We start from the raw sequence: 12958 nt of genomic DNA, 5'->3' as shown, positions 1-12958 counted from the left end.
TCTTGGGTGATAGGGAAAAAAAACATGCAGTTAGCATTTATTTTAGCTAAATATGTCGAAATACGATGCTAGTCTGTTAGTCAATGTGGCGGCCGCTATACATAAACAGAGCTTTTCTGGTGTATATTCTTGTGAATAAATCCCTGAATTCTTTATAGATATGAACGAAAAGCTGTCTCAATTCTTGGTTAAAAGCAAAAAAAAAAAAAAAAAACGTACAGTTAGCATTTATTCTACGTAACTATTGCGAAGTACAATGCTAATCTGTCAGTCAATGTGCATATGTAAACAGAGCTTTTTTCGTTGAAAATTCTTGTGAATAAATGCTTAAATCCCTTAACTCTTTATAAATATGGATGTAAAACAGTCTTGATTCTTGGTTAGAAAAAAAAACAAAAAACAAATAGGTAGCATTCATTTTCCATAAATATTGAGAACTATATTAAAAAAAAACATGCAGTTAGCATTTATTTTACATAAATATGTCGATATAAGATGCTAGTCTGTCAGTCAATGTGGCGGCCGCTGTATGTAAACAGAGCTTTTCCGGTGAAAATTCTTGTGAATAAATCCCTGAATTTTTTTTATAGATATGGACGTAAAACTGTTTCGATTCTTGGTTAAAAGCAAAAAAACTACGTGCAGTTAGCATTTATTTTACGTAAATATTTCGAAGTACGATGCTAGTCTGTCAGTCAATGTGGTGGCCGCCATATGTAAATAGAGCTTTTCCGGTGAAAATTCTTGTGAATAAATCCCTGAATTCTTAATAGATATGGACGTAAAACAGTCTCAATTCTTGGTTAAAAGCAAAAAAAAAAAAAAAAAAGTGCAGTTAGCATTTATTTTACATAACTATTGCAAAGTACAATGCTAGTCTGTCAGTCAATGTGCAGCCGCAATATGTAAACAGAGCTTTTTTCGTTGAAAATTCTTGTGAAAAAATGCTTAAATCCCTTAATTCTTTATAAATATGGATGTAAAACAGTCTTGATTCTTGGTTATAATAAAAAACAAAACCAATAGGTAGCATTCAATTTCCATAAATATTGAGAACTATGATGCTAGTCAGTAAGGAAATTAGCGGCCGCCATATGTAAACAGAGAGCTTTTTCCGTTAAAAATTCTTGTGAATAAAAATTAAAAATTCTTGAGAATAAATGCTTATGCTGAATTCTTTATAGATATGGAGGGAGGAGTCTCAATTCTTGGTTAAAATAAAAAAATTTAAAAAACGTGCAGGAATCATTTATTTTACGTAAATATTGCGAAGTATAATGCCAATGCTGTAGCGGCTAATTGCTCCCATTGATTTTTTTCGCAGCATTTCAAAATGCATGCATGGTATGAAAAATATAATAATTACCTTGAATCCTCGAACAAATCACTCTTTCAATCCTTCCTTTTGTATACAGCACAGCTTTCATACTTTTTCAACATAAATCCGGCGTTGGATCGCTGCATATGTCGGTGCGACTGACTGCGAATAACTGAAGCGGATTGTGAGATGGCCCCCTACTTAAAGGCGTGGCGCACTGAAGGTCGAATCGGACCCGTCAATATCATTATGAAGTCTATTGTTATCAGTACGCTCATGCCAAGAATCAACATATCGTTTAAAGAGGTGTCAGTGTTTAAAAACAAGAATATGGAACCAACAAGTTGCTACCAAAATCTTCCACTGTAATAGTGTCTCGCTTAACTCTATTGCTGCTATTGACGGCGCTCGACGCCCAATCCATTAAGACTGGGAAGGGTGAATGAACATTTGTTCATTCTAAACTACAGCATTCGCAGTCACTCATACCAATTTTCAGGGCATTTACAGGTTACTTTCTGTTCATTTTAGGGCATTACAGGTCACTTCCTGTTGCGTTTGAGTCACTCCCTATTAATTCTCAGGCCATTTCCTCTTTTGTAACCCAAAATCAACATGAAGTGACTCAAAAAATGTGCCAAAATCAACAGGAAATAAAACTGGAATGTCCCAAAATTGCCTTGTTGCCTGGCATTGGCTGCCACTGACAGCCATAGAAGTGGGAGGAGCATTTTAAGTGGGAGCGGTTCATTCGCTGCCACTCTCCCATTTCAAAATGGGTTGAACGTCTACTAGTGATCAACTTCCAGCCGAAGGATGAAGATAGCTTGTTTTTCCTGTTTATTAGTTGTTTTGTAGAATATCTTAAAATGATTTTCTGACCAATTTATCAATAATTGTTGTATCGATGATCATTGTCGTGAGCTTTGTATCGCAAATTGTATCGTATTGTGATGCACAAAGAGGTTCCCACCCCTACTGCAAATTCCCTAAAATCAACAGGAACTCATCCAAAGTTTACAGAAAATGACTTGGAAGTATCTTAAAACTATATGGCAGTGATGCAAAATTAACTCATTGCCTGCAATTGACAACAATAGACACCCAAAACACTATCACTGGAAGGAATGGCTGTGAATGCTCATCATCCAGTGACATTGACGGCGCTCGACGTCCAATCCATTTTGAATAGGAGGTTCGCATAAATGCCAGTGGTTTAACCTATTTGCATAAAATTAAAATTGTCCGGCCCCCATGAGAGCCAGTTGCCATAAATGTGGACCGCGAACCAAAATGAGTTTGGCACCCATGCTTTAGATACCGTGATAAAAATAATCAATTAATAGAAATGAAATGATTAAAAAAAAAACTCATAAAATAATTAGGAAGTAATAATGTTAAAATTCTATATTAAAACAGTGATCCCTCGTTTTGTGCGATTAATGGGCAGATGTTTTTTTCACCTTTTTTTCCAAAGTATAGTTTTAAAAGATCATGTATTTATATGTATATGTATATATATCAGAGGTTGCGCTAGACTTTTTCGTTGTCTGTCATTTTGACTGACAGGGTCATAAAAATCCAGTCATAATCTATTTTTACCGATCACTTAAATTTTTAAAATGATAATAATGACATACTCAATAGTATTTAGTTTTCATTCATTTTTTAATTATTATTCTGTCCGAACAAGCTTAACAGAGAATCCACACCGTGCCATCACACATCAAGCAGATGAATATGTAACTTGTTCTCCGCAGTGACAAAAACAGCTGACTGTGGCCCCAGTAGGTAGGCTACATATGGAACAATGAAATTAACAGTTCACCTGCTGTGGCCTGAACGCAGTCTCACACCTTTCTCCTGGTGCGCATGGCCTTGAATTGCGTGCCCGCTTGTGCAGTGCCTCTTTTTATACCTCTTTAATCAACACCATCGTCGTTTTGGGGCTTTTTGAATAAACTTCGGACACTCAGTTGCTTTGACATTTTTCAGAGTAAGGCCAACGACGTCATTCATTGAGTGACAATAGCTAATTAATATGCTCACTCGCCACCCTGTGGTCTGGGGTGTGAATTGCAACCTGTCAAAATGACAGATGGACTTCAGTTTTTTCCATCACCATTTTAAAAAAACGGTCAACGACGGAAAATATTCGGTTAACACGACCCCTGATATATATATATGTGTGTGTGTGTGTGTGTGTGTATATATATTAATAAATGGTTTTTAAGCACTTAAAATGTAATAATCATGATAAGTTTAAAACATGTTACTGTCCCACCGAATTATCTTTAAACAAGAATAAAGTAGTAGGAAAATGCTTGGCTTGATTAAATGCCTACTAGTCTACTCAAATCCTCTCAAGCTGCTCACTTACACAAAATGAGTTGGCACAGCAACTGTTTAACAAGTTTTTTTTTTAAATTTTTTTTATTCATTTCATTTCAGGCAGTTACATTCATCTTCACCTTCATCTTCACGAATTCAGTTCTTTGCTTTCAAGAAACACAGAGAAAGAAAAAAACAAAACAAAACAAAACCAAAACAAATGCCTGAAAGGGAGTGGGACGAAGAAAACTTATTAAATCCCACCCCGAGTTCTCAATTATCATCAACATAAATAAACTATTTTCCTGCAACCTGTTTTTTTTTTTTTTTTTTTTTTTTTTTTAGTTACATAGTATACATTATTCCCCGACACATGTAACGGCAGGGCAGAACCCTCAATGCCGATTCCCTCAGTCAGCAATAGAGAAAACAAAGAACAACAAAACAAAAATATGTATATGAATATATATATATTATATTTATATATATATATATAAGTGTGTGTGTAATTATATACATTTTCAGTACACACACATTTATATTGCGTGTATCCATACCAATATGTAAGAAGACTTCCACAAACATATATATACATTTAAGACCCTCCCTGAATATATTTGGACCAAATGAATTGTTTATAGTGCATTTTAAATATGTGAATATTTTTACACTCTCTAAGTGATGAACTCAGATTGTTCCATAATTTAACCCCGCGTACAGACACACAAAAGCTCTTTCGCGTAGTTCTAAATGTAGGAAGTACGAATTCCCCATTTGCTCTTAAATTGTGAGCTCTTTCACGAATGGCGAAATGAGTTTGCAAATTTGCCGATAATGTATTATTAAAAGCTTTATACAGAATTATGGAAGTGTTGTAATCGACTAAGTCTTGAAATTTAAACAATTTAGATTGAAGAAATAGTTCATGGGTGTTATCCACCCAATTTAAACGATGATTGACGCATGCGGCGCTTTTGAAGTCCGTGACTCTTATAAGATCAAACACAAACATCTGTCAACATTCTTAACTTTGATAAGCAACTCCACTGCACTGCCTGACCAACAAAGAGCAAGGAGGGACAGAGGGAAAGGGAGACTACGCAATCGGCTGGGGACAGCTCATCATTTTTTTTTCTTTTATTTAATTGAAAAAAAAAAAAAAACGCGATGGACTGAGAGCGCGAGGTTTGAAGTGCGAAGTAGCGAGGGATCACTGTATGCAGAAAACGTTTATATTTTTATTGCTAGCACTTTAACAAAAAACACTGTGAAACCAAACTTTTCGAAACTCTGACTGTGACGAACAAATAAAAATCCTCCCGTAGCCAATCATGGGCAAACTTTCAGTCTGACAACTCTACTAGCCATGCCTAATCAGTTTCAAGTGTCTTACCTTTGCCTGTGTGGTAGCTAAGCCTGTTGTCCATGTCCATCATACGCTGATGTCTCCTCTCATTGGTCATCTGCTCCATGAGGAAGCGATCCATCTCACGGTAGGCATGATGCAGCACCTGCCTTTGCTCTGTCTGCAGAGCAATGGCTTGCTCTAACAGGCTCAGGTTCACTCTGCCGGGTCCTACTTCAAGACCTCTCTGGTGGAGGCGGTCCAGTGCCCAGCCCTCCAGCCGGGGAGGCCTATCCACATCGGGGTCGCTGTACCCCTCCTCCTCATCCTCCACATTCTCCTCCTCTTTCAGTCTGTATCTCTGGAAAAGGCCTCCTCTGCTCAGCTCAGGGTGAGCATCTTCCCTCACGGGTGAAGGGTCTTCACAGGTTCTGGAGGGGCTCAAGCCGTTCATTTGTGTGCCAAAGGGCCAACTGAGCTTGCTTGGGCTCTGCGGCGACGATGCGCCACTTAGCCTGTCCTGACTTTGGTCTTCGTCTACTTCCTCTTCGTCTTCTTCATACATTTCTGGTGTGCTAACCTCGCATCGCGGTGAGTCTTCGGGGGTCCAGCCCAGGGAATCGTTAGAGTGGCCGTTTCTCTGTAGTACACCATTGACTGGACTCACGTTGCCATCTGAAACAATATTCATAATTACTATATTATTTATGTTTTTCTATAACAATGAATCGTGGTGACAAACTGGAACATGAGGTAATGCACTGAACTCGAGTGAACACACCTACTGTAGTAGTTTGCTATTGTTAAGGGGTAACTAAATTAAAAGTATATGACCTCCGTGATGTTGGCCCCTCATCAGATGCAAATTTATAAATGCCAGTCTTCGTCTGATGAGACGAGAACTAGACAAAAATGTGCAATGGTTTCCGTTACATGTTCACAATATGTGACATTGTATGTGTAGTTAGTAGAGGTGGTAATCTTGGGTCACCTAACGATTCGATTACGATTCAGAAGCTACGATTCGATTATAAATCGATTATTGATGCAGCTGTCCCAACACAAGGAACACCGGAGAATGCCCGATATCCAACTGATAACACGACTGATAAGACTCCAAGAGCCCCTTAGATGGTGAGGTGGCAAAATCCACAATTCTCGTTGCCCGGACAACAGTAACTCCCGAAATCTCCTGTCCAATCCACAAACAGACAATAATCCTAAACACATCCTTCTTCCTGCCCACAGCCCGCCCCGCGAGAGGCTTCAAAAGACTGAATGTTTAACTAAGCGTTGTCATTTTTCATGGGAACCTTTTGTTGACTTCCGATATGGTGACCTTGGAACGAGTTTGGCTCCTTGCCTGAGTCTGTCTGTTTCGCCTTGCCATTTTGATCGCTGTCGACCCGAATAAATTGTCAACTTCTTCTCAGTGAAGCTTCTTTAAACCTTTCAAAATGGAGTCAGTACAAAGGGATAACACGTCTGGCGCGATTCCGGCGGTCTGGCTGAAAGCTCAGATTCCTTCAATGTTGACTTTTGTTTTGTGTTGCATGCTTTTGTTTTGGCGCAGGAAGCGAAGAACAGGAAGCGGGCGCATGTACAGACATGCCCGCCCACCCCACAGATGCAAACACAGAGCAGCCAAGTGACAGAGGTGACAGCCTGCGCGCACATTTGTTGATTGTGAAGCATCCAGAGGTGACAGCAGTTTATAAACCCTTTTGTGCTGTTTATTGTGCGTTTTGAGTTGTGGTCAAATACTTGGGGCAAGTTTAGGTGATTGTTTTTGATGAAGTGTGGACGCTAACAGATCCATGCTAATCGTTTCTTATAGCTGTATCAGCAGTTACTTGTAAACACAAATTTGAATTGCTGTTATTGAAGATGACACTGATTTAATATAATTTTATTTTAGTTTCATTCTGCAAGTGTTGATGTCAGCAAACCACATGGCCGTCTTACATCGTTATTTCGGAGCTTAGCTCACTGTCTAGCTCAGAATTACAAGGAAAGTACAATGACGTATAATACATGTTTTTTGATAGTTTTTGTTGTTGTTTTTTTTTTTAGAGGGTGTTTTGAGGAATTTAAAGGGTTAGTTCCAATTTATGCAGAAATCCAGGTTACACCGCCAGCGTAGGTATGGAGCTGTTTCTTTAACCGGGGACTACATGTATTATTAATACTATTATTCATAATTTTAAGTTAAAATTTGTATCTTATCAGGACAAATGTTGCTAAATTTGAATGAAAATGCTAATAATCAATACTAATAAATACATTTTTTAAGCCGAGTACCAATGTTAATTAAATATATAGTATAATATATGTGCTATTATTTTTAGAATAAGTATTTTAAAAATGAAGTACAGGAATGGCAACACTAAGGACAACCTCAAGGTCTTAAAGGAACAAGCGCATGTTTTCAGTGCGCTCAACAGCTGGATAATAATTTGATGTGGATGTAATCTTCCAAAATCCTTTTATGGTTTTAGAACTTGTGTCACTTTCCAGCAAATAATACGGTGTGGGGGGGAAAAACATGTTTTTGCGAAGAACACATGTAACAGCGTAAGGTCGTACAATTCCCAAGTAATTACTCAACACTAAGTATACTGTAGTTCAGATTTTGGTTGATGAAATATGTTTTTTCTTCTTTTTTTCTCCTCATGGGCTTAACATGAAAGATGTGATTGAAGAACTAAATTGCTTTGCTTCATTCTCTATTTGTCAGAAGTAACAAAGATTGAAAATGAAGATTATGAGGGATTTACAGTACATTTTACAAAATAATTAGTTATATGTGTTTTTAAGTTGAAGCCAAGCAGAAACATGTTATCGTCAGCTCAGACTGTGTCAGAACATAAAATCTGCTTTCTGGGAATGAAGAGGAGGAAAGTGAACATTTGTGAAAAAAATAAATAAATAAAACGGTCGGATTATCTTCTGTATTTTCATACGACTTTACTGACATGTTTTTATTTTGACGAATTTGATACAATCGCGGTTACACAAATATTCAGTTTCGACAACATTTTACAGACTATGTTAAGATTGGAGAAAAAAAATAATGGAAAAGTTGCTGGCAAAGAAGATCAACTCTGTGTTTTACAAAGTAACAGTGTCGCCATAGGAGGGGGAAAAAATGACTACTAAACTCAAAGCTGATGACTTGGTAACTCACTCCAGTCTAGGGCTGCAACTAACGATTATTTTTATAATCAATTATTCGGACGATTAATTTAACAATCAATTATATAAAAGTCACTTTTTTCAATTACCTACACAATTTAACTTGAAGATGTTTTAGGCATGTTGTAAGTAAAAAGGAAGACAAAATGGATGACTATTTTCTCCCAAAATATTTTTTTATTACAGCTTCCTGACTCGACTGTAGTCTACAACTGTCAAAATCCCGTTCATTCAAGAAAAAAAAAAGCTGCTGCTGATTGACAATCTTTTTTCTTGTGGGCAAAGCACTGATATAAATTGTGTCAATGACTCATTTATTTTCTTTAAACAAACTAAACATCAAAATCAAATAAGGCAGAGGCAGAATGTAATGATTCCGTTTTCTTCCATCAAACAGTTGTTCGTAAATAAAATCCAAATCCAATTTCAAAGCACAATCTCTTGTACGAAAATTTACAGTTTGAATGGGAGTTTGTAACCAGGGTGTCCACGCTGCACACGCGTTCCGATCCCACCTTGCTCAGGTCAAGACTCGAACCCACCCCACACGACGCGTTCACTCGGCAGGCAGAAACACTAACTCCTAGGCCATAAGCTCTACCCGACTGCTTGGCCGCCAGCACACCCACATGAAGGCATCGGAGGGAAGGTTTTTCCACGCACCGCTCACACACGCGGAACTGCGTGTACCCGTAACACTCAACCCCCGAAAACCTTCACTGCCGATCCGGGTCACGGCACCAATGTAACCAGTTTTAATTTTACCATGAATTGGAAGCCTACTTGATGTCTAAATCATTTTCATTATCATATTAGGGCTGTCAAATGATTAACATTTTTAATCGAGTTAATTACAGTTTAAAAATTAATTAATCGTAATGAATCGCAATTAATCGCAATTCAAACTATCTATAAAATATGCCCAATTTTTCTGTAAATTATTGTTGGAATGGAAAGATAAGACACAAGATGGATATATATATTCAACATACGGTACATAAGGACTGTATTTGTTTATTATAACAATAAATCAACAAGAAGGCATTAACATTATTAACATTCTGTTAAAGCGATCCATGGATAGAAAGACTTGTAGTTCTTAAAAAAAAAATGTTAGTACAAGTTATAGAAATTTTATATTAAAACCCCTCTTAATGTTTTCGTTTTAATAAAATTTGTAAAATTTTCAATCAAAAAATAAACTAGTAGCCCGCCATTGTTGATGTCAATAATTACTTACACAATGCTCATGGGTGCTGAAGCCTATAAAATCAGTCGCACCCAAGCGCCAGAAGAGAGCGGCAAAACTCCATAGAACACAACAAGTGAGCGTTTCACTGTACTGTCATTTAAATCTGTCTGAGCGCGGCATCTGCGTTAATTGCGTCAAATATTTTAACGTGATTAATTTAAAAAATTAATCATCGCCCGTTAACGCGATAATTTTGACAGCCCTAATATATATCTATATCTATATCTATATCTATATCTATATCTATATCTATATATATATATATATATATATATATATATATATATATATATATTTTTTTTTTTTTTTTTTTTTTTTTTTTTTTTTAACTGATAACACGGTGGCTGAGTGGTTAGCACATCTGCCTCACAGTTCTGAGATCAAGGGTTCAATCCCAGGCCCCGGCCTTCCTGTGTGGAGTTTGCATGTTCTCCCTGTGCCTGCGTGGGTTTCCCCCCCAAAACATGCATGGTAGGCTGATTGAACAGTCTATATTGTCCGTAGGTATGAGTGTGTCAATGGTTGTATGTCTCTGGCTGGCAACCAGTTCAGGGTGTACCCTGCCGCCTGGCTGTAGTTAGCTCCACGACCTTTGTGAGGAAAAGCGGCATGGAAAATGAATATTTTTTAACTTTATATCAAGGTTATGAACTATTTTAAGTAGCTAAAAAAATGATTAACCTTACAAAAGCTAAAAATATAGAAAATAAATCACCCATTTGTTTGATGGCCCTCAGACGATTCATTTGGTCTACATATTAGAGGCGCATATTATCTGACAAATTTCTAAAGCTCTTTTTGCCTGGATTAATTTCACATTTTGACCCATTTAACAAGTTTGCTAATTCTTGTTTTATCGTCATCAACATCGTCATTGTCCTATCGCCCTTGTGATCTAATTCCTCCCAATCCACCCTTCCATCTATCCATCGAATCCTACTTTTTGTATTTGTGTCCTGCTGTCTAGCCACTTAAGAGGATCGAAAGTTAAAACATTAAAAAAAAAAATCCAAAGAGCTTAAACAGAGCATAAGTTTGAAGCATTTGAGAGGATCAAGGGAGATTTGACAGAATCAATCCAGCTGATAGCCTTCCATTGTTAATCACTGACCACCACTTGAGACGCGACTGGTGTTAATAAGTGGTCATTTGGTGTGTGTTTGAAAGGATGAGTATAACCCTCTTTAGAAGACTTGAACATGCGTGGAGCTTCAGCAAACAGCCAAAAGAACATATCCATGAAATGACAGGAGCAGGCAACATGTAGACACGAGCATATCATTGAAATGGACCACACAACATATTATATTTAAATGTCATCCACAAAACTGAGTGCTTATCCTCATTGCTGTTTTGGATGAGCTGAAGCCTCACTCAGCTGACCTTGGGCTGGAGGCACGCAGCACACCCTGAATTGGTCGCTTGCCAATCACAAGTAAATTACAAATAACCACTTACAATATAGCGCATCCCAAGGTTTTTTTTTGTTTTTTTTTTTAACATTTTAAAGAGAAAAGAAAATTTTCATTTTTATGCTGTGTAACGGTGGATAAAAATGTCCAAAAAAGGCCAACATTTAGAGAAAGTAGGCAAAATAGCAATAGTCTGACACTTTTATATGCCAATACTATTTTAGCCAATAAGGTGTGAGTATTTCAGATTGTCCCGTCTACTTGTCAAACATTGGCTATCCACTGTAATATTTAAGTCTATCGGAGAAACCAGCTTTAATGGCTCCAGGAATTGAAGCGGCCTTCAGTTGAGTTTCACACAGCAAATGTAGAAAGACAGAGACAGGTTGTACAGGTACAAAAATTGTAAAGAGTGCGTGCCTATTTTTCTAGCTAATTTTTATCCTTTTCCAGTGAATCAGCGTCTATGTAATGTACGCACATTTCGTGACTAGGGTTGCCAACTGTCCCTTGTAAAAATCCCTCGTCGGTATTCAGAATTAAAAGTATGTGTCCCTTATTGAGCTTTCAAGGGACGCACTTTGTACCTTATCATCATCAAACACGAAAATAGTATCTTATTTGTAGAACAAATACTGGTAAGGTGCTTTACAAGTATATGCAGGGAAAAGCATTCCACCACCTATCCTGCCTTTTGACCAATGAGCTGACAAAACAATAACAATACAAAATTCCACTCATCTCATTGGTCAAGGTACTGTTGCTAACTCAGGGCTTCTCAATTATTTTCTGTTACGCCCCCCCTGGAAGAAGTAAACGTTTTGTGCTCCCCCCCCCACCCAAATTTCTGCCACGACTGTAAATAGTATAATTTGTCTATAAAATTATTATTATTATTATTACTAAATTATTAATTAATATTAAAGAAAAAAGTTATATCGATCAGCTTACAAGAAAGTATGACTTTTATTTACTAACACCATTTTGTTTGTAACAGAGAAGACTTAAAGTGCATCAATTTGCCTGAATTAAAAAACAAAAAGTTACAATCAAACTGTAAAAATTGACTCAAAATAAATTTTTTGACCATTTGATACTGAAAAATAAAATTTAATAAAGTCAATACATAATAATAAATTCAAATCGGTTAGCAACATTAACAGATGAAAACAATATGTCAGACAAGTTGACCCAAAAAAAAAAAAATTAATAGAACAAAAACGACAGTGTCATTGGACAGAAGGAAAGTTTTTTACTTTTGCTGCAGGCAGTATCTGCTCCTTTGCTATGGTGTGGGGTTATTTTGCACTGAGCAACTTGGTATACCACCTTATATGATGCTAACACTGCTCGCAAATTTACTGATGCAACACTAACAAATCGGGACGATTTTTGGCAATATTCGGCAAGTTTTCGCTACACAAAAAATCAAGGGGCCAATCAATTTAATTGGGGTCTAAAGTCTTTAAGGGACGTCTTAATGGATTTGGCTTCCTGCTGTACACTGCACACATTTTTAGACACAGCTGTATTAAAACTCAAAGCCAAAAGCCAAACACTACATACGCTTCGCCATATTTCCTTGTCTTAGCTCGTCATCTCTCCAGTGCTCTTTGCTGTGCGCTCTTGTTTGGTTCAAATATACTGCACACACTCTGAAAATGAAAGCGCCGCTGCCACCCACTGAGTGGATGTGCTATTACACTTTATTCTAATACGGCAAAAAGTATGTTCCCTGAGGTCACGAGCACCACCCCTAGCATCGCTCTGCGCCCCACTAATTGAGAAATCTTAGCTAATGGAAGACAACATACTGTAAGAGTGTGGGAGATAAGCGGTTTGAGTGGAGTGAGAGTAAAAAGCTTGTTTCAAATGATGATCATTTATTTTTATTTTTCTCTGTGTGCTCCATTTTCACAAATTTCATTATACTTTTGTTCTCTGCCAAATTCATTGTATTTGAAGTGATCATTTGCAAAAATGTTATTGCTGAGGGGACTTTGAACGCGCATCAATTGTAAAAAAAAAAAAAAAAAAAAAAAAAAAAATTATAATTATAATTTTTCTTTTTTTAAGTATTAAAAAAATGTTCAAAAACACCAACA

General features: G+C 37.0%; 2 protein-coding genes across 8 annotated transcripts in view; both read right to left on the bottom strand.

Moving 5' to 3' along the window:
* The window catches only part of st18 (ST18 C2H2C-type zinc finger transcription factor), a 118827-nt gene that overhangs the window by 40432 nt on the left and 65437 nt on the right, over positions 1 to 12958 (bottom strand). For all 7 annotated transcript variants that reach the window (XM_057856654.1, XM_057856656.1, XM_057856659.1 and 4 more), the window contains one exon: positions 5043 to 5669. In XM_057856654.1, coding sequence (XP_057712637.1) covers positions 5043 to 5669 — 627 coding nt within the window. The remainder of the gene's footprint in view (positions 1 to 5042; positions 5670 to 12958) is intronic.
* pcmtd1 (protein-L-isoaspartate (D-aspartate) O-methyltransferase domain containing 1) overlaps positions 1 to 12958 on the bottom strand; it is a 128780-nt gene that overhangs the window by 79844 nt on the left and 35978 nt on the right. The gene's annotated exons all lie outside the window — the stretch shown is intronic.

Source organism: Corythoichthys intestinalis, chromosome 14 (assembly GCF_030265065.1).
Source record: "Corythoichthys intestinalis isolate RoL2023-P3 chromosome 14, ASM3026506v1, whole genome shotgun sequence".
Classification (NCBI taxonomy): domain Eukaryota; kingdom Metazoa; phylum Chordata; class Actinopteri; order Syngnathiformes; family Syngnathidae; genus Corythoichthys; species Corythoichthys intestinalis.
Note: the sequence above shows the minus strand (reverse complement) of the source record. Positions and strands in the feature narration are given on the sequence as shown.